At 45.8% G+C, this 17571-nt stretch overlaps 3 protein-coding genes across 10 annotated transcripts in view; 2 read left to right on the top strand and 1 right to left on the bottom strand.

The window, feature by feature from the left end:
* Positions 1-6536, bottom strand: part of RABGAP1 (RAB GTPase activating protein 1) — a 72560-nt gene extending 66024 nt beyond the window's left edge. For 2 of the 4 annotated variants that reach the window (XM_086624950.1, XM_086624946.1), the window contains exon 1: positions 6328-6359. The gene's annotated coding sequence lies outside the window, so the exon portion shown is untranslated. Of the gene's footprint in view, positions 1-6327; positions 6360-6498 lie in introns of those variants that run through there. The other 2 variants (XM_086624947.1, XM_086624948.1) reach the window with 2 other exon arrangements.
* Positions 6537-6644: 108 nt separating this feature from the next.
* ZBTB26 (zinc finger and BTB domain containing 26) lies at positions 6645-14621 on the top strand. Of its 5 annotated transcripts, none has more exons than XR_015222792.1 (3): positions 6645-6994; positions 9364-11064; positions 13822-14621. XR_015222792.1 is itself a non-coding variant. In XM_086625212.1 (3 exons), the coding sequence occupies exon 3, from the start codon at positions 9374-9376 to the stop codon at positions 10685-10687; it is 1314 nt and encodes a 437-aa protein (XP_086481338.1). In that variant the 5' UTR covers positions 6977-6994; positions 8062-8489; positions 9364-9373; the 3' UTR covers positions 10688-11686. The 5 variants fall into 5 exon arrangements, 3 of the variants coding, with proteins under 3 accessions (XP_086481337.1, XP_086481338.1, XP_086481339.1); XR_015222793.1 differs by lacking the exon at positions 13822-14621 and having other exon boundaries at positions 9364-10823; positions 10946-11686; XM_086625212.1 differs by lacking the exon at positions 13822-14621 and adding an exon at positions 8062-8489 and having other exon boundaries at positions 6977-6994; positions 9364-11686.
* A 495-nt stretch (positions 14622-15116) lies between these two features.
* Positions 15117-17491, top strand: ZBTB6 (zinc finger and BTB domain containing 6). Its single transcript, XM_009984471.2, has one exon. It carries the CDS (start codon positions 15141-15143, stop codon positions 16422-16424), a length of 1284 nt encoding a protein of 427 aa, XP_009982773.2. The 5' UTR covers positions 15117-15140; the 3' UTR covers positions 16425-17491.
* Positions 17492-17571: the final 80 nt, after the last annotated feature.

Here is a 17571-nt window from a genome sequence, read left to right as displayed (position 1 = left end):
ACTGCTGTGATAAAAATGAGTCATTAAATTTCCCAGAAACCCAAATATACCCTTATCACAATGGCTTGGGTCTTTACATACTCCCAAGCATGACCAAACCCAAGTGCTTTTTCAGCCTCAAGTTGTCTTCCGTTCAGTGAAGCACTGTCCCAACCTGGCTTCCAACGGAGCAGCCCAACAGCGGAGAAACCTGCCATACCCACACGCCCGGCTCACGGCTGAACCAAGAACAATGCACCAAAAATAGCAAAGCCTGCTTTTATTTCCATCGAAACCTCTCTCTCCACAGCCACCAGTATGACTTGAAAATCTGCCAGGCGGACAACAATTTTTTTTTTTCCTCTGGGTTGTTTTTAACCTGATTACTTTCCGGACCAAGTCACCTCATGGTCCTGAAACGTGTTTCACTGGACAACTGAGGCAGTGCATTAAGAGGAAGAAGGGATGTGGGTTGCTCATGAATTACAACATACTTATGATTATTGGAGTTTGTTTTCAAAAGCATGTAAGATATTTGGATATCCTTTTCAAAAAAAATTTTAAGATCCACTGACTTTCAATGAGAATTAGCAGCTGAGAAATTGAGATACATGGTAAATTTTTACCTACCGTATGTGCCTATCTGGTATTACTCACATGTACCTTAAAGGTAGGGTAAAGTTCTCATTTTAAAAGATGCTTTTGTTTAAAGAATTCATATTAAAACATTTCTATGGACGTTCATGTCCTGGTTTTGGCTGGGATAGAGTTAGTTTTCTTTTTAGTAGCTAGAATAGCACTGCGTTTGGATTTAGTATGGGATTTGGTACGAGAAAAACGTTGATAACACACTGATGTTAATAGCTGCTGCCATGACATCAAGGACTTTTCAGCTTCTCATTTTGCCAGCGTGCAGGTACTCAACAAGCTGCGGGGAGCAAGGCCGGAACAAAGGATGCGTAACTCCTAGTTTATGACTTGAGCTCGGATTTAGGATGGAGGCCCAAATTGGCCAATGGAATATTCCATAACTTGCAACGTCATGCCCAGGATATAGATGAGGGTTGGCTGGGAAGCGCTCTCTTGCCCTCTTTGGATCTCTCTTTGGGGCTCTTACTCTTCTGGGATTGTGGTTTTGGGACTTCTCTGTTTCGGGATTGCTAGCTGGCCCAGGCCGGGTACTAGTCAGTGGGTAGTGAGCAATTACAGTGTGCATCACTTCTTTGTATATATTATTACCATTTTTATAGCTTATATTTTTATAATTTTATTATTATTTTATCATAACTACTTTTAATTTTATTTTAATTATTAAATTGTTCTTATCTACAAAAAAAAAAAAAAAGGCCAGCTGGGTTAAATCACAACAGTTCCCTACTGCATCATCTACATAATACGCAGATCATCTGGAAATAACTAAATCAAATATATTGAAATACTGACTTAAAATAAGCTTCAAACACTTACTATCCCTTTGGCTTTTACTGTTTTCAGTCAAACAGTGCAAACTCACCTGCCACACTAAGACAGTATGAGCAGAAAAGCGGGCTTTGATCACAAGCAGCTGTAAAGATCATCTAGGCAAGGATCAATTTAGCAATTTATTTGGGTATAGTGCATCTGTCTTGAAATGTTAATTTCACCTATTTCCAAAGTCTTTCAATCGGACACCTTTCACCAACATTACCTTCAATTAATGAAAAAGCATACCGTGGTTTGGCATGCTCCTTTTTTTAGCGGCGCAGTGTAAACAGACACACACTTGATCCTGGAGCACAGCTGGCTCAGCTGAACCCCTGCAGCAGTTTCACAATACAGAATTGCAACAGCAGAAGGTCTCAATTAGCCCAACTTTGCCAACCTTACATTGAGCAAAAGCCTTACTGAAATTACACAAGACAAGTGAGCACAGGAAAGGGGACAATGTAGGAGATTCTGTAAAGAGCTTTTGTTTATGAGTGATGTATAAGCGAGCCAGGCTCAATTACCCAACCGCGCCGCAATCAGCCACAGAAGATTGCAGACTAATTGATTTGAGATTAATGCTCAAATAGTCCAAGTGCAAAAGCACAGTCTTAAAATACTAAAAACGCTAAAAAACTGCCTGAAGTGAACCAAAATTTCCACATTCCCATACTTGGCTTTGCACACATTTTATTTCCTCTGTTCCGTGCAGATTACTGCACGGATCATTTTACCTGAATCAGAAAACGCACAACAGCAGAATCAACAGCAGAAGGCCTATGAGCTTATTAAAACACAGGCTGGGAGGGCACACATCAAAGGCCAGCAGAGCAATTACGTGTGGCACAGGCTTATGACTCCTCTGGAACCAAAATGCAAGAAGGAACTCCAGCGGTGACAGTGCTCCTTAGCAATACCTGCAGCTTGTCTGAGAACTGAAGCTTGCTGCTCTCGTGGTTTAGAGAGGGAGGAGAAAAGTCCGCAGCCAAGCACAGGTCTCAAGTTTTCATGTTTCTCAGGAGAAGCCAATGTCTCATCCCTTACAAGGAAAGAAACTTAAACGAGGAAGGCAATGCAGCTGGCTCTTGGGTCACCGCTTTCAACTTTATTTAAAATTCTAATCCTCAACGCAATTCACCTTCGCTCTATCCTTGCTGTTGTTACACACTGCTACAATGAGAGTCCAAGAATCAAACTAGCTTTTAAAAAATGTTCTTGTTTATCTTTAAAGCAATCAAACAGTAGCAAACTGCCTTACTCACTCTATTTAAGATAACGTGCAACAGCAAAGACACCGTTCACCATGTTAAAATCTCAAACAACCGGAAAACAAACCTATCACAGTTCAAGATTAGTCACACGGATTTATAAAATATTTATCCTTTACTTCTCCGTTCTCTCCCAAGTATCTGACACCTGACCTGCAACTTGTGACAAAAATTTTCCTTGTAAGTTCTGCCAGAATAAATTAGAAATAAATAAATAAAAAGAACTTAAAGCAAACAGTATATAAAACCAGAACGCTTTCCATTTTACATTACTGTAAAAGACTGAGGCTCGAATGCCACCTTGAGACACACACAACAAGTGAAGCAAGGCACTCCTAACTATGGCTGGTCTCACCCCATTTCCAAGGGGCACCGGTTTTCCAGTGGTTAGAACATCCACAGCCAACAAAAAGCCAGAAGCTGAGCAGAAAAATCAATGTTTCAGCTGTGAACTTCTTAGACTGTTCAAAATAGCAGCTACCGTGAAGTCAACAGCATATGTAGCACCCTTAGCACTGAATTTAGAGGGGAATACAACATAAAATACACTCAAGTTCTGGGTTTTCAGGGCAGAAAAGAGAATAAGCGTGAGAACAGGTATGCAAAGTACAGAGGAAAAGGGAATTTTTTTTCTTCCTTCATATCTTTCTCAATGTTTGTACTTCAGCTGCAGTTCCTATAGTGTTTCAACAAAGTCACAGTATATTTGATGAACAACACACCAGATACAGAAGAACAATACAGCAATATGAACTAAATTACAGAAGACTATTATAATTCAAGAAGCTACCTTGAACAGCAAAGTCAGAAAGCTTGGCATGCAAAATAAACCTCTATCCCCCAAAATATAAAACCTCTAAGTATAATGTTAAAAAATATGGAAAACAAGGAGGTAGCATGCAGCCAAGACAGTGAGGTGACTGGTTCAATGCAAACTGATTCACTGAAAACAACATCTTTTCTGTTTCTATTCCTCTGACTTTACACATAACTTAACAATAATATCCAGTATGGTTCAATTCAAACAGAGGAAGGTCTAGTTTCCTGGTTTTCATCACTAGCACCTTAGTGCAGGTGAAAAGAGTAATTTGTAGCAGAGTTCAGAAGCTTTACGATGTACTTTGCAAAGCTGTTTTATGACAAATAAGCCAGCATTTTTGAGGATTCTTAGCTCTTTATAGCCTTTGACGTCTGCGATTTTTTTACCTTCACAAATCAAATAGTGTACATTTATTGCTTTACAAATACACAGAGAGTCCTGAAAAAAGCTTGGAAAACACTACAGCACCATACCGTCGTTACAGGCGGTCTCGCCAGGTGTTTCAGTCTGAGCAGCATAAGAAACGTAAGACCAAAAGTGATGTCACACTGACAGACACGGGGGAAAGAAGCTGTGGTTTGACTTTTTCTGAGCACATACACATCACCTGTATTTTATTGCAGCTTTGGGAAAAAAAAGCATACCAGAAAGATCAATCCTTTTCTTCTCAAATATCACATGATTAGTCTGTATAATCAGATATTTGATCTTTATCCACCTTCTCTATGCAAAACATTCTCAAAAGCAATGAGAAGTATTTTACACTCAGAGCAAGAAAGCTAGTGCAGTACTGCATGTGAAAACAAAGATTTAAGATGACTAAGGAGAGTAATTAATAAAAAATAGCAACTACAATATTAACTATTCTATCCGTTTTAAAACACACTGACAGCCACAGATGTTCCCACTAACCTCAAGAGCCAGATAGAAAAAACGATATCATTATTTGGAGATAACGCCACCTCAAATTTGACCCCCCTCCTCTTCTCAAGAGCGGAGAAGCGCGGGTCTCAGGAAGCTGAGTGAATCATTAGCCATTGTATGCAAAACCAGGAATCAGACAAAACACAAGAGTTAAGCTAACGCAATCTTTCTTAACAATCCTTAACAGATTCGTAATTATCGCCAACATAATTTTGCTTTTAATCTTAATTTGAGCTATCTGCTCAGAGGACAACACTCATTTTAGGCTCTTGTACTAAGCAAATTCCCCAAGCCTAGAAACATGCAGCAGGTCCTGGGAAACCACGGTTTATAAAAGAAATGCTGACGCTGCCTTAGCTAGCTCATCACAAGAACGTCGCTGGAATGAATTAACTACCAACGGCTGGTTCATCCACGCTCCGCCGCTGACGCTCCGTCAGCATCGGGCACATCCATGCGCTGCCTGCACAGGGGAGCTGGGACGCGCAGGACACAACGCAGGGATACAGACCGTGCAGCCAGAGCCTAAACAAACTCTGAAAAGGATGCTTTATACACTGCCAGAGTTCCTCTCTCATTAGGATGCAAACAGAGAGTTATGCTTACCAGACAAACGTAGCACTTTAAAAATACGCTATGGAAGAACTGAAAAAAGGAGAGTTACATTCAGTGCGTGCTACTAAAAGCTGTCTGCACTTGGATCTGGAAAACGAAAGGAAGCCCCTATGCCAAGCTCCATTTGTTAATTTGCTTACTGTGTACACAAAACTAAGTTTGCTCAGGTCCTTGACCTTTCAATGTTAAGTAGAGGCCTTTAAAAAGAACAGTGTTTCTGTAATTTAATCAGCAACGTGGAAGTCGATGCAGTTATGCATTTGCTAATAAAGTAGCCAAAAATCTCATAAATCCCATCAAGTTGTGCTTGAACAAAACCCGTAAGTAGAATAAAATCAGGAACATAGCTCAAGCTGTATCTGTATAACAATACAGGTAAGCAGTACTTGACCTCCAACTTGTATCTAAGAAACAAACACGATCTTTTTCCTCTCTCCAAACCTCTCACGTGTTCTTTTCCCTCTCTCCAAACCTCTCCTGAGTATTTTTCCTCCTCACCCCGAAATGCCTTCAACAAGCAAACTACACCGACCACAGTCTACTTCTACCAGCTCGATCTTCACTTAACTTTTCTGATGTGTATTTTTAAACCAACTTAGCTCAGTCTGTTCGTTGATACTTAATTTCCATCTCTGACGCAATCGGCCCGTAAAAATAATCTTCTGGGGATGTTTTTAAGTGAAACAAACATATCCTTGCCAAGAGAATTGGAGGGGAAAAAAAAAAAAAAAAGAGAAACACCGAGGCTACGGTACATAAATCAATTAAAATGCCTGGACGCGATGAACTGTCACCTTTTAGGATCCACCTGGAAGCAACAGGCAACAACCGACACTGCCAGGCCACGGAGAGGGACCGCGTCCGCTCCCAGCGGAGCCCGGCGCAGCGCGGGGCAGGACGGCCCCGCCGCGGGAACGAAACCCGGCGGCTCCGGTACGCGCTGAGGGGTCCCGGGAGCAGTGACGGGTTTCGAGGCTGGCGGAGCGAGGCGGGTCCCCTCCGCCCCGAGCCAGGGGGGGCTCGCGAGGACGGGCCCGGCCCAGGACTCGGCCCCGGGACCCGACAGCGGCCTCATGGCCTCGCTCCCCCCGCGCCTGCTGCCAGGCGGCTCCGCGCCGAGGCCGCGGCCCCCGCCGGGCGGAGGGGACAGGGGGCGGGAAGACACCGCCCCGGGAGGGAAACACGGCCCGGGGGCAGGGGAGGGACGCGCCGGTAACGGGGGGCAGGAGGGGCCCCCGGCTCCCGCACGCCTCTCACCGGTCAGAGACGGGAGCGGTGGTGAAGCCCCGGGGCGGCGGCGGGGCAGCGCCCGCACGCACCTCGCAAGCACCGCAGGAGCGGGCCGGGGTCGCCGGGCGGCGGCGGGAGAGGGGCGGTCGTGAGGGACGGGGCGGACGAGACCCCGCCGGCAGCGCGAGCCCCACCTACCCCGGCCGCCGCCGCCGCCGCCTTCCGGTGCCGGGCCTGGGCCGCCGCTGCCGCCCACCACGTGACCGGGCGGAGGCGGCGGACGCCCCGCCAGGCGCTTCCGGGTGCGGGGCGGAGGGCGCGCGAGCGCTTCCGGCGGCCGAACAATGCGGTTCCGAGTCGCCGTCCTGGGCTGCGGCGGCTGTAGGTCCCGGCGAGCCGGCGGGGCGCGCGCGGCGGCCCCGGAGCGGGCTCCGGAGCGGGCAGCGGCTCCCGCTCCCCCCGCCCTCGCCTCCGCCGCGAGCCGCGTTCGGCGGGCGGCGCGGCCAGGCCGGGGGCGCGGCGGGTCGCGGGGCCGCCCGGGGGGCGCGGCCGGCGACCGGGCCCGGTCCCAGGCCCGGGCGGCGGCTCACGGCGGCTCTCCTCCCCTCTCTAGGTCGGTAGCCGGAGGCCGCGGCGTGCGCTGCGGCGGGAGCGGCCGCGGGTGCCAGCGAGGGGACGCGGCCCGACGCTGCAGGTACCGGCCCCTTCTCTCCGTTCCGCGGGGCCGGGGAGCGGGGCGGCGGGGCCGGCCGGGGCGGGCGCAGACAGCGGCCTCCCGCGCTTTCGCAAAGGACTTGGCGTTCGGGCGTCGTTTTGCAAAGCTGCGCTGGATCTGCTGAGCTGGCCTGGAGCACCGTTTTCCCGGTTTTCGGGAAGAGCGCGTTCGGGAGCTGGTGGCCATCGCGATCGGTAACAGCCGAGGAAGCACCTGCTGCTGGGGGCGGCGGTGCGCGGAGAGCCCTGTCCTCCCCGCTCGGCCTTGGGGGGTCGCGGCTAAGCAGAAGTCGGGCTCGGTCTGCCGCGCTCCCGAGAAGGAGGGTTCGGGGTCCATTTGATGGCTTTTTTTTCTTGGAGACGTGGAGTAGCGGAGACGGAACATGCAGCAAGGCTGGCGGCTTCTCTGTTTTCAGTTTCTCACGATGCGACTCTTGTCACCTGCCTGAGGAACGCCGAGCGGCTGGAGCGGTTGTGTCTGGGTGACAGCACAGCGTTGCCTTAGTGTGGGCCCTTGAACTTGTATTGTAGTATCCTAAGGTGGAAAAAACAGGCTCACAAGTAGACTTCCTTCATCACTTCCAGGAGAAAACACAAAAAGAAACTGTTCAGTAATGCCTGCAGTTCACTGAAGATACTTCGTGATGATCTGTTGCTACTGCTCATGTTTGCCAAAGGCTATTGTCTCATAAAATTAAACTTTTTGCCCTGGAAATGGGGATGAGTCAGGCAGCACTGAAGACAGGATGACTAAGAGACTGGTGGCTCTGCTTTCTGTAGATTCAGCAGAACTGGTTGTACTGCAGAACGATGCTACTGCAGTTTCTGAGCTTTCTGTGCTCCCTTGTTTCTGAAGGCTTCTGAAATCTTTTCCTAATTTTCACAAGTCATAGGCTGGAAGATACACTTGATGGGCTCAGGTAGTGAGGAGGTCGTGTCTCTGAATGATAGCTAATCAGCAAAGTGAAACAACCCTGATTATCAGCAGATACTTCTAAAAATGTTCTTCTCTGAGCCCTTGTCTTGTCTATTCTTCATTTTCACTAGGGACGACTCCATTTCCTGTTGTGTACGCTGAGCTGATACTTCACGCCCCAAGAGAGCAGCATCTGCTTTTATCTAAAAACCTCAAAGGTTCCTTCCAAGCTTTTGTGGTGTTTTTGATAGTTGTGAGGTGTACGTTTTGCTTTGGTTTGTTGTTTTATCTCACCAAATCTTGCATCATTTAGTCTCCTGTGATTTCTTCACTTCCTGCAATCCCAGTTCTCTGGCAGGACTGCGTGAACAGTGTTTCATCAAGAATCAGCGTAGTCTTAAAAATTCTTAAAATAACTGTTGAAAGACAAAAGATTGATACTTGTTTTATGGAAGATTCACTGTTCTTCATTCCAAATACTACCATACAAGAACAAACTTCCTGGAGGAGTGATTTTCCAAAGAAGAAGACAAGAAACAAGACTTCCTACATTCCCCAGGTATTCAAAACAGGGAGCCTGTAAGGCATGATTTATATAAGGAGAGGCCATTCAGAAGATTTTTTTCTGTGATCTTTTTTTTTTAAATAAACGAAACAAAACGACCCACAGCAAACCAAACCTTAAAAGATGATCTAAAACAACGAGTTAAACCCAGTGCTGCAGATATTGCAAAGCTTGCGTAGTCCTTCCTGCTGAAAGACTGGCTTGTGGAAATTGCAGTTACTGCCAATGAGACAACGTGTCCGATGTCCATATTCCTGCAAATTGTGCAGTGTCACGGGGCAACTGCAGCTGCTGTTCTTGGACTGTAACTCTCGTGAGCGGTACCTGGGAGATGCTGGAGGTTAAGGTGGATGTTTGTGTGCCTGGCGAGTGCCGGGTTCTGTCTTGCCTTGAGTTCGTTTGTTGTGGAAGCTGTTTAGGCGTTAAAGGAAAGCAAGAACGAAAAGCTAAAGGCACGTCGTGGTTATTTGGTAAAGGCAAAATCTCTGAGGAGTTTTAATGTAGAAGCAAAACTTAACAAGAGCTAAGGCTGCGAAAAGTACTTCCGTGATTTCCCTTTAAATTACAGACAAGCAGTGCGGAAAACATCTTAACTCTTTAGGATACTGCTTCAAGAGAGTTTGTGTCATATCACCTCTACTTTATATTCAAACTGCATTAAATTAAAAAAGGTAAAAGGTACTGTAAGGTGAAATGTAAACTTGATTTTTTTTTTTTTTTTTACTTGTAACGGACTTTAGTATTTAGCTAGGATAAAACATAACATCTGATTAAACGTTATTATATTATTACTTTAGACCCTTCTAACTTACATTCTAGAAAACAAAAAAGTTCTCACTTCTTTTTTTTTCTTGCTGCTTTTCCTTAGGTGCGCCAAAATGTCAGAAAGATCAGATATCCTTCAGTTCAAGTTTGACAATTATGGGGATTCGATGTTACAGAAAATGAACAAACTGAGGGAAGAAAACAAGTTTTGTGATGTCGTGGTCCATATAGATGACGTTGAAGTTCACGGGCATAAAATTGTCTTTGCTGCTGGCTCTCCCTTTTTAAGAGATCAGTTCTTACTCAATGACTCCAGAGATGTAAAAATCTCTATACTGCAGAGTTCGGAAGTGGGGAGGCAGCTGCTTCTCTCCTGTTACAGTGGCGTTCTGGAGTTTCCTGAAATGGAACTGGTCAACTACTTGACTGCTGCAAGCTTTCTGCAGATGAGCCACATTGTTGAACGATGTACGCAGGCCCTCTGGAAGTTTATAAAACCGAAGCAGCCGTTGGAGAGCAAGGAGTGTGAACAGCAAAGTGACTCTTCTGAGCTGAAGGAACATCAAGATGACGACTCTCTGCAGCAAGATTCACCTTGTATTCAGCCTTCCGAAGACAGTATGGACATGGAGGATAGTGATATTCAGATCATCAAGGTGGAGTCCATCGGGGAGGTAACGGAAGTTAGGAATAAGAAGGATCAGAACCAGTTTATTTCTTCTGAACAAACTGCACTGCATTCCTCAGAGCCTCAACACTTTCTTATCAACTCCACTGTTGAGAATAGAGCAAGTGAAATAGAGCAAAACCACCTCCACAACTATGCCCTTTCATATGCTGGCAGTGATAACATCATTCTGGCCTCTAAAGATATGTTTGGGCCTAACAACCGAGGCATAGACAAAGGCCTTCAGTGGCACCATCAGTGTCCAAAGTGCACAAGAGTGTTTCGGCATCTGGAAAACTATGCTAATCACCTAAAGATGCATAAACTATTTATGTGTCTTCTCTGTGGCAAGACGTTCACTCAGAAAGGCAACCTCCACCGGCACATGAGAGTGCACGCAGGCATCAAACCGTTCCAATGTAAGATCTGTGGGAAAACGTTCTCTCAGAAATGTTCCTTACAGGACCATCTCAACCTGCACAGTGGGGACAAGCCCCATAAGTGTAACTACTGTGACATGGTTTTTGCGCATAAACCCGTTCTGAGGAAACATCTTAAACAGCTGCACGGTAAAAATAGCTTTGACAATGCCAATGAGAGAAACGTTCAAGACATAACAGTGGACTTCGATTCTTTCACGTGTAGCGCTGCTACAGACAGTAAGGTCTGTCAGCAAGCTGATGCGAGCCAGGTACTGGATGCAGGGAAGCTGCCTCAGGCCGTGCTCAGTTTAAGAAATGACAGTACCTGCGCCAATTAAGCAATGGAAAACAGCTTTTCGTAGGGATCATGACTGAGAGGAGCAGTTGGTTTGGGCTCTTACCTAAACTAGTGGTATGCCCTGAAAAGCTACGGATCGATGGATGGATGGCGGGTTGGATGGCAAAACCTGGCAGGTCTTCAGCCATCGTTCTTAGTCTTACTTGATATTTTCTGTGAATAGCAATCTTCCTTCAGGTTTCTGTCTGTGTCTCTACTGTGGATTACGGGGTTAATTGTTTCATTTCTCTCTGATTAGGAGACTCAAGACTAACACCTTTTGAAAGACTGTTGCTGTGGGCTGCGAGTAAACCATCTGCTGTACAGTTAGAGGCCTCTCTGTGTCTGGGCAGATGGAGGAAAGAGCAAAGAGGACAAGTCTGTGAGATAACCTGATTTTTTTTTTTTTTTTAAAGCACTGGATAACTGAAAGCACTCCATATAGTTTTAAATTTAAACTTACCTCTTAAAATTATCTTTCTCAGATCTTACCCCTAGACCCCTACAGTTGAAATGAAGTATTTTTGTGTCACTTTTTTGCCCTTTCTAAACTATTTCAAGAAACGTCTGCTGCCAGTCAACACTATCTTAAAAGCTCTCAGGGTTTTTAACCTCGACATGCATTATAAAAAGATGAAACCCTAAATGATTTGGCAGGGTTAGCTGATCCTTGCATAGAACTGCTCAAAATGAGAATAAATTGCAGCTCTGGAATGTGAGAGGCCGGTGCCTGGAGTGCAAGTATGACCTATTTCTGTGCTGTCATACCTGGGATTTTTAAAGAGCACTTACCAGTGTATGTGCTGAGACAAGCTAAACACTTCGAAACTAAAAAGTCATCATCCATTTTCCAGAACTTTTGCATCACATAAGCCACAACAGTTGGTTTTAGGGCAAAGCTGGAGTGGAGAAATATTGCTTTTTGACACTGTGAACAGAATCTATTTAAAAGCTGCAATGTATAATAACTCCATGCTTTTCCTTTTTTTTTTTTCTTCCCCCCCCCCCCACTCTTAGTTCTCATATATTTCTCCTTGATATCTAATGAGGGCCATATGTCAATTAACTCAGAAAAAAGAAACAAAAATACTTGCTATAGGAACATTAACAACATAAAGTTTTTTGATTTCTTGGACGTTCGAAGAACTTTTTTTTTTTTTGTGACCTGCATAGCTCATGATCATTAGTGTTTTACAGAGCCTAGGGTGAGGGATAGGTAGCACAATTTCCATAGTTTGATATATCAGCTATTGACTGTACTCAGCAATACCTCTTGTATACCGCCTTAAACATCAAATGTAGCGGGAATGGCACGTTAATTGGGATTCTGGGATTATACCGTATCACTTCTCAGAAGTGCCGTGGAATTATCCGCATCCCAGTCAGGCTGAAAGAAACGAATTTACCTGAGGAACACCATTCCCAGTAGAACAGCACTCTTACTACATTGAAGTGTAGCATAGACTAATAATCAAATGGCTGATCCTCGGCAGAGAACTGCTGTTTGTATTTGGAATAAGCATTTCTTCCAATGCAGCTCTTTTCCACAAGGTTTGCCATGAAGCTGAGATTATGCTTCCTACCTAAAAAGTAGTATTGTTTGTGTGTTTGAATGAGGGGGTGGGGGTGAAAGGCTGCTATTGTATGGTTAAAAATGCTAAACAGGTATGACCAAAGGTGTGTTAGAGCAAAAAATGTTTTGTATGTAATTATCAGAAGTTGGTCTTGATCGTCAGATATGTGTGTGTAGAAGCCAGGATTTCCTTATGCAGGCATAACATTGATGGATGATAGAAAAACGTTAATGTTGCAGAATGTTTTCAGAAATTCACATACTTTCAAGTAGAAAAGCAAGGTGATTCTGTGAATCAGTTTTTGCAGTTGACTTTTTGAACTACTGTATTTGACTGTTACATGAACTATTACATGGACAGCTATGAAGTAAGCAATGGAAATGGAGTCAGGGCATTACATCTTTCAAGTTGTAGCAAATATATTTAGGCCTAAAATCTAACTATTTGGAACTCTTTAAAATTACTGTTCAGGTTCCTGAGGCAGGAAATAGGTTTGCATGGGAAGAAAAACTCTTTTTCCTCTTAAAGCAACCTGCTTTCAGAATCGTTTTGAGCTAAAATTGACTGTGACAATTGCATTTGATGCTTGCATTCTGTCTTCAGGCAGAATCTTCTGTATTATTCAGACATTTTGATAATCTATTATTCACTATATGGAATTAAGTTATAGCACTAACATCAAAACGAAGATAGGCGTGGAGAATAAGAGCTTGCAGAGGCAGGTCAACATGCTGTAAGGGACTAGTGAACAATCTAACCAGATATGAATATGGAAACGATAAAGAAAATGGTCTTCTGCCAGAAAAATGAATAAAACTGTACAAACGCTAGGTAAAGTGGCAGCAAAATGGACAGCGTTGAGAGCTTTGTCTGTCTGGGAAGGTTTTTTTGTGGAATCATGAGGCTGTAATGTTACTGCAAGGACAGTACAGCTTGTTGACGTAGTCATGTGTGACCTGAAGCTGAAATGAAGAGACAAGGGGTATCCTAAAAAACAAAAAAATTATTTGATCAAGATACATGGGGTTTCAGTCCACCCTGTGCTGTGGTGATGTCAACGTCTGAGGAGGCTGAGACTGCTGGCCTTTCAGTTAAAAGGCTGTGTGTGGTCAGTTGGTGAGACCGTAGCAGAAATCAATAGGAAAAAGTGGAAATGCAGAAGACTGCTTCTTCAGTGAAAATGGACACACTGTTGGATGAAAAGTGACTTCTTCCTAAAGTCTGTGCTTTTGGCCTGGCAAGAGGGTGCAGACCAAAAGATTTATGCAGGAGACAGCCGTGTGTCTCCAAAAACACTGGAGATCTAAGAGGGCAATACGCTGACAACATGGTGCAAAGTGCGCTGGTGGTAGAGTTCATCTAAGATTTGCCCCTATATGGAACAGACAAGCGAAAGGTATAGGAGAGGCATTGGAAACGAAAAATCTGGCTAATGCTTCTTCTCTGAATTACAGATTAAAACAGAGTGAGAATTATTATAAATGGATATACAGAGGCAGCTCGATTATAGAATAAGATGAACTTATTTGTCCATGTATGTAAAATGTCGTCTTCATTGCAGTGTTCCAGTGAGTGAAAGACTAGATCCATTGGTTGTTGCTACTGATGCTGCATATTCAGACAGGACTATGGCAGTTATCGTAATCTGTGTGGTAATGTGTAGAATACTATTTGCTGGTAAGTGGATAGTCTCACAACTTAATGTGCTGTACGACTTCCTGCATATCGTAAAAATAACTGAAGGCTATTACAAAAATATTTTAATAACTCCTTGAATATATTAGGATTTTTTTTATGTTGGCATTTTATTTATTTTTATTTTTTTTAATATAGAAGAAGAAAATCTTAGACCCCTTAGGTTTACCAGAGGGTTAGGCTCACCGCTTTTCTGAGTGGTGGTGGCTTGTGTAGCATGTGTTCCTGCAGCATATCGTGCAGCTGAACAGCCTCCTGTATAGATCAGGGATAAGTCTTTCCTTAATTTATTTTTCTTTTAGAAGACATATTTTGCAAGTTAGTACCTGGTAAGATTGAAGGGGCAGTCTTTTTCTCCCCTAGCTTTTTGGCAAAACTTAAAGATAGCTGCCGCCGAACTTTTGTTGAAATAACTTAAAAAATTCATTGTGTGGGGCTGATTTTAGCTCTGGAGTCATTGGGAGGGGAAAGGTGAGGAGAATCAGAACGTGATACAGACTGAAACTGTTGAGAGAATTCCCAAGTCACGTTACACCTGGATTTTCACGGATGGGGAAGAGCCGGCGCCCCTGCCTTGGCGAGGGGGAAGGCACGGACGTTCTTCCTCCGCGATCGTGTCGCCGACCGGCAGCACCAGCTACCTCTTCAGCGACCGGGCAAGGTCTCTCCCTGCGTTCGTACCAAAGCGGCGGCGGCGGCGGGGCCGGCGGCGCGCCCGGGCAGCCGCTCTCCCCGGTGCCTTACGGGGGCGGCGGGCCGGGCCGACACGTTGCTACCTCTACCGGCCGTGTGGCCGGCGCGGCGCGGCGGTCCCCGGCGGCAGCCGCCGTGGCGGTGCCAGGTCTCGTAATAAACGTGCTGCTAACTCTGTGTCCGCCGCCTCTCATTTCCCGCCGCGGGACCGGCACCCCGGGGCCGCTTCCGGCGCCGCCGCCGCCGGAAGGGGCGGGGGAAGCGCTTCCGGGGCGCTGCGGCACCGGCGGCGGAGAGCGCACCGGCTGCAGGGACCGGCCGGGCCGCGGCCGGTGAGTGGGGCGGCGGGAGGAGGGGAGGCCGGGCGGCTCCGCGGGCCCGTCCGGCGCCGCGGGGGAGCGAGGCCGCAGCGCGGCCCTGCCGGCGGGGGTGGGCTGCGCTCGGCGCGGGTGTCTCCGGCGGCGCCGGTGCCTGCCCCGCGGGAGCGGAGCCATGGCTGCGGACTCGGAGGTGCTGCACTTCCAGTTCGAGCAGCAGGGGGATGCCGTGCTGCAGAAGATGAACCTCCTGCGGCAGCAGAACCTCTTCTGCGACGTCTCCATTTACATCAACGACACCGAGTTCCAGGGGCACAAGGTGATCTTCGCCGCCTGCTCCACCTTCATGCGGGACCAGTTCCTGCTCAACCAGTCCAAGCAGGTGCGGATCACCATCCTGCAGAGCGCCGAGGTGGGCAGAAAGCTGCTGCTGTCCTGTTACACGGGGGCTCTGGAAGTCAAAAAGAAGGAGCTGCTGAAATACCTGACCGCCGCGAGTTATCTCCAGATGGTTCACATCGTCGAGAAGTGCACTGAAGCTCTGTCAAAATACTTGGAAATCGATGCTTCCATGGAGAACGGTAGTCAGGCTGCAGAGAGGTGTCACTCCTCAGATGCCGAACTGAGAAGTGGGGATGACGTTTTAGATAAAGACTGTGAAATAATTGAGATCTCCGAAGACAGCACAGTGAACGTAGAATACCCCGTGAAACAGGAGAAGGGGGACATCGTGCAGCCTGCAGTGCAGAGCTTGACCTCAGAAAGGATGGACATAAAAACCCCAGAAATATCAACAGTTGAAAACGGATACAAGGATGATGAAATCTGTATCTTCAGGATGGATTCTATGAGTGTAGCGAACGTAGAAAATGGCCATTTTCCTCAGCCTTGCACGTCCTCTAAAACTAACTTATATTTTCCGGAAACCCAGCACTCCTTGATAAATTCTACAGTTGAAAGCAGAAATATAGAAATGTCAGGAAATCACTTCCAGGCTTTTGTCAGTGACAATCCAGAAGGAACTTGTATCCTGATGAATAGGTTCCAGAGCCTGGACGATTCTGGCAGTTCGTGGCGGCACCAGTGCCCGAAGTGTCCGAGGGGATTTCTGCACCTTGAGAACTATCTCAGACATCTAAAAATGCACAAGCTCTTCTTGTGCTTGCAGTGTGGGAAAACGTTCACACAAAAAAAGAATCTCAACAGGCACATCCGGGGGCACATGGGCATCCGGCCCTTCCAGTGCATGGTGTGCTTGAAGACCTTCACTGCCAAAAGTACGCTTCAGGATCACCTCAATATCCACAGCGGCGACAGGCCCTACAAGTGTCACTGTTGTGACATGGACTTCAAACACAAGTCTGCTCTTAAAAAGCATTTAACTTCTGTTCACGGGAGGAACAGCAGTGAAAAACCAGACCTGAACACTATTACACAAGTTAAAATAGACTATGATTAACGGATGGGGGGATGTGGAGCCAGGCTCCACAGAAAGCTCCTGCCTAGTGAAATTCTAGATGAAACTCTAGCTGCAGATCCCCACGTAACAGAGAGAAGCACAAATACGTGACTGGTGATCAGACAAGCCTTGCAAGCAGCAAACTTGCCTGGTGCATTGAGGCTGCTATTGCTGTAAGTGCAAAAAAAAAGGTGTTTACTAGTTGAAAGTAAACTGCAAAATAGAGGAAACGATTTCATGCTTCTCTTCTGTTATCCTAGATGCGTTCTGATTTCCCCCTCCTAATGACGTTTTGTATTCCCTTGTCTAGAGGGCAGGCACTGCCCATTTTCAGTTATTCCTCAATTATTCCTGCCATCACAACAAGCTGACGCCTGAGCCGGGATGTTCCTGATCCATAGTGGTGAAGGAAAGGGGATGTTTGTATTTATTCAGCGAGTCAGTCGTTCCCTCCCAGCTCACGTACCGTTCATGATGAAATCATCTTACTTGCCCAAACTTTGCTAGGTCTTTCTATAGCAAGAAGGCATGTTTTCCTCCTCAAGTCCGGGATATTCGAGAAAGAACACACAACAAACTAAAAATTCTCTCTTGCAAATAGAGAATTGGTGAAAGAGAAAGAAACAAATAGTATTTGCAGTTCATTTTTAACTGGATAGTCTCATTGGAAGGACTTGCGTTCAGTTTTATGAATGGGTTCTGATTTCTAAACTTACTTCTTCTGGTTGTTTTTTTCAGTGATACCAGTGTTTTGCACCCGTGCTTGACTAACTCTGATTACGTTAGTCCTGTCTGTTGAGTTGTAACACTTGCCTACGTTTTTTACAGACCTTAGACACATACACTAATGTGAAAAATTAAGCTGTGTGCTGTTACGTAATGGCAGTTTCTGCGTTAATTTTGGAAAACAATCCTTTATTTGGAACGGCTTGGACACGGAGGTCTTCTCAGACTCTAATTCTGTGATACAGTAAACCAGTAACTGTGTGTGTGTGGATAGGTGTGTTCGTACTTTGTCAAAGGTCATTTCAGTTTCATTAAAGCATCAAAAGCACCGTAACACAGAATCTTTATCCTGCACCTGTCTTTGACTGGTACGTGTTTCTTCCACTTAATGTGATATGAATTAAAGAGTCAATTCAGTTGT

Source organism: Tauraco erythrolophus, chromosome 22 (assembly GCF_009769465.1).
Source record: "Tauraco erythrolophus isolate bTauEry1 chromosome 22, bTauEry1.pri, whole genome shotgun sequence".
NCBI lineage: Eukaryota > Metazoa > Chordata > Aves > Musophagiformes > Musophagidae > Tauraco > Tauraco erythrolophus.
This window is presented reverse-complemented; position numbering and strand designations above follow the sequence as displayed.

Excerpts from the sequence above, each read along its gene's own strand:
- ZBTB26 (XM_086625211.1), top strand. The coding sequence starts at position 6,645 with ATGCGGTTCCGAGTCGCCGTCCTGGGCTGCGGCGGCTGTAGGTCCCGG. Across the intron at positions 6,995-9,363 it reads GACGCGGCCCGACGCTGCAG|GTGCGCCAAAATGTCAGAAA; the intron begins GTACCGGCCCCT and ends GCTTTTCCTTAG.
- ZBTB6 (XM_009984471.2), top strand. The coding sequence starts at position 15,141 with ATGGCTGCGGACTCGGAGGTGCTGCACTTCCAGTTCGAGCAGCAGGGG.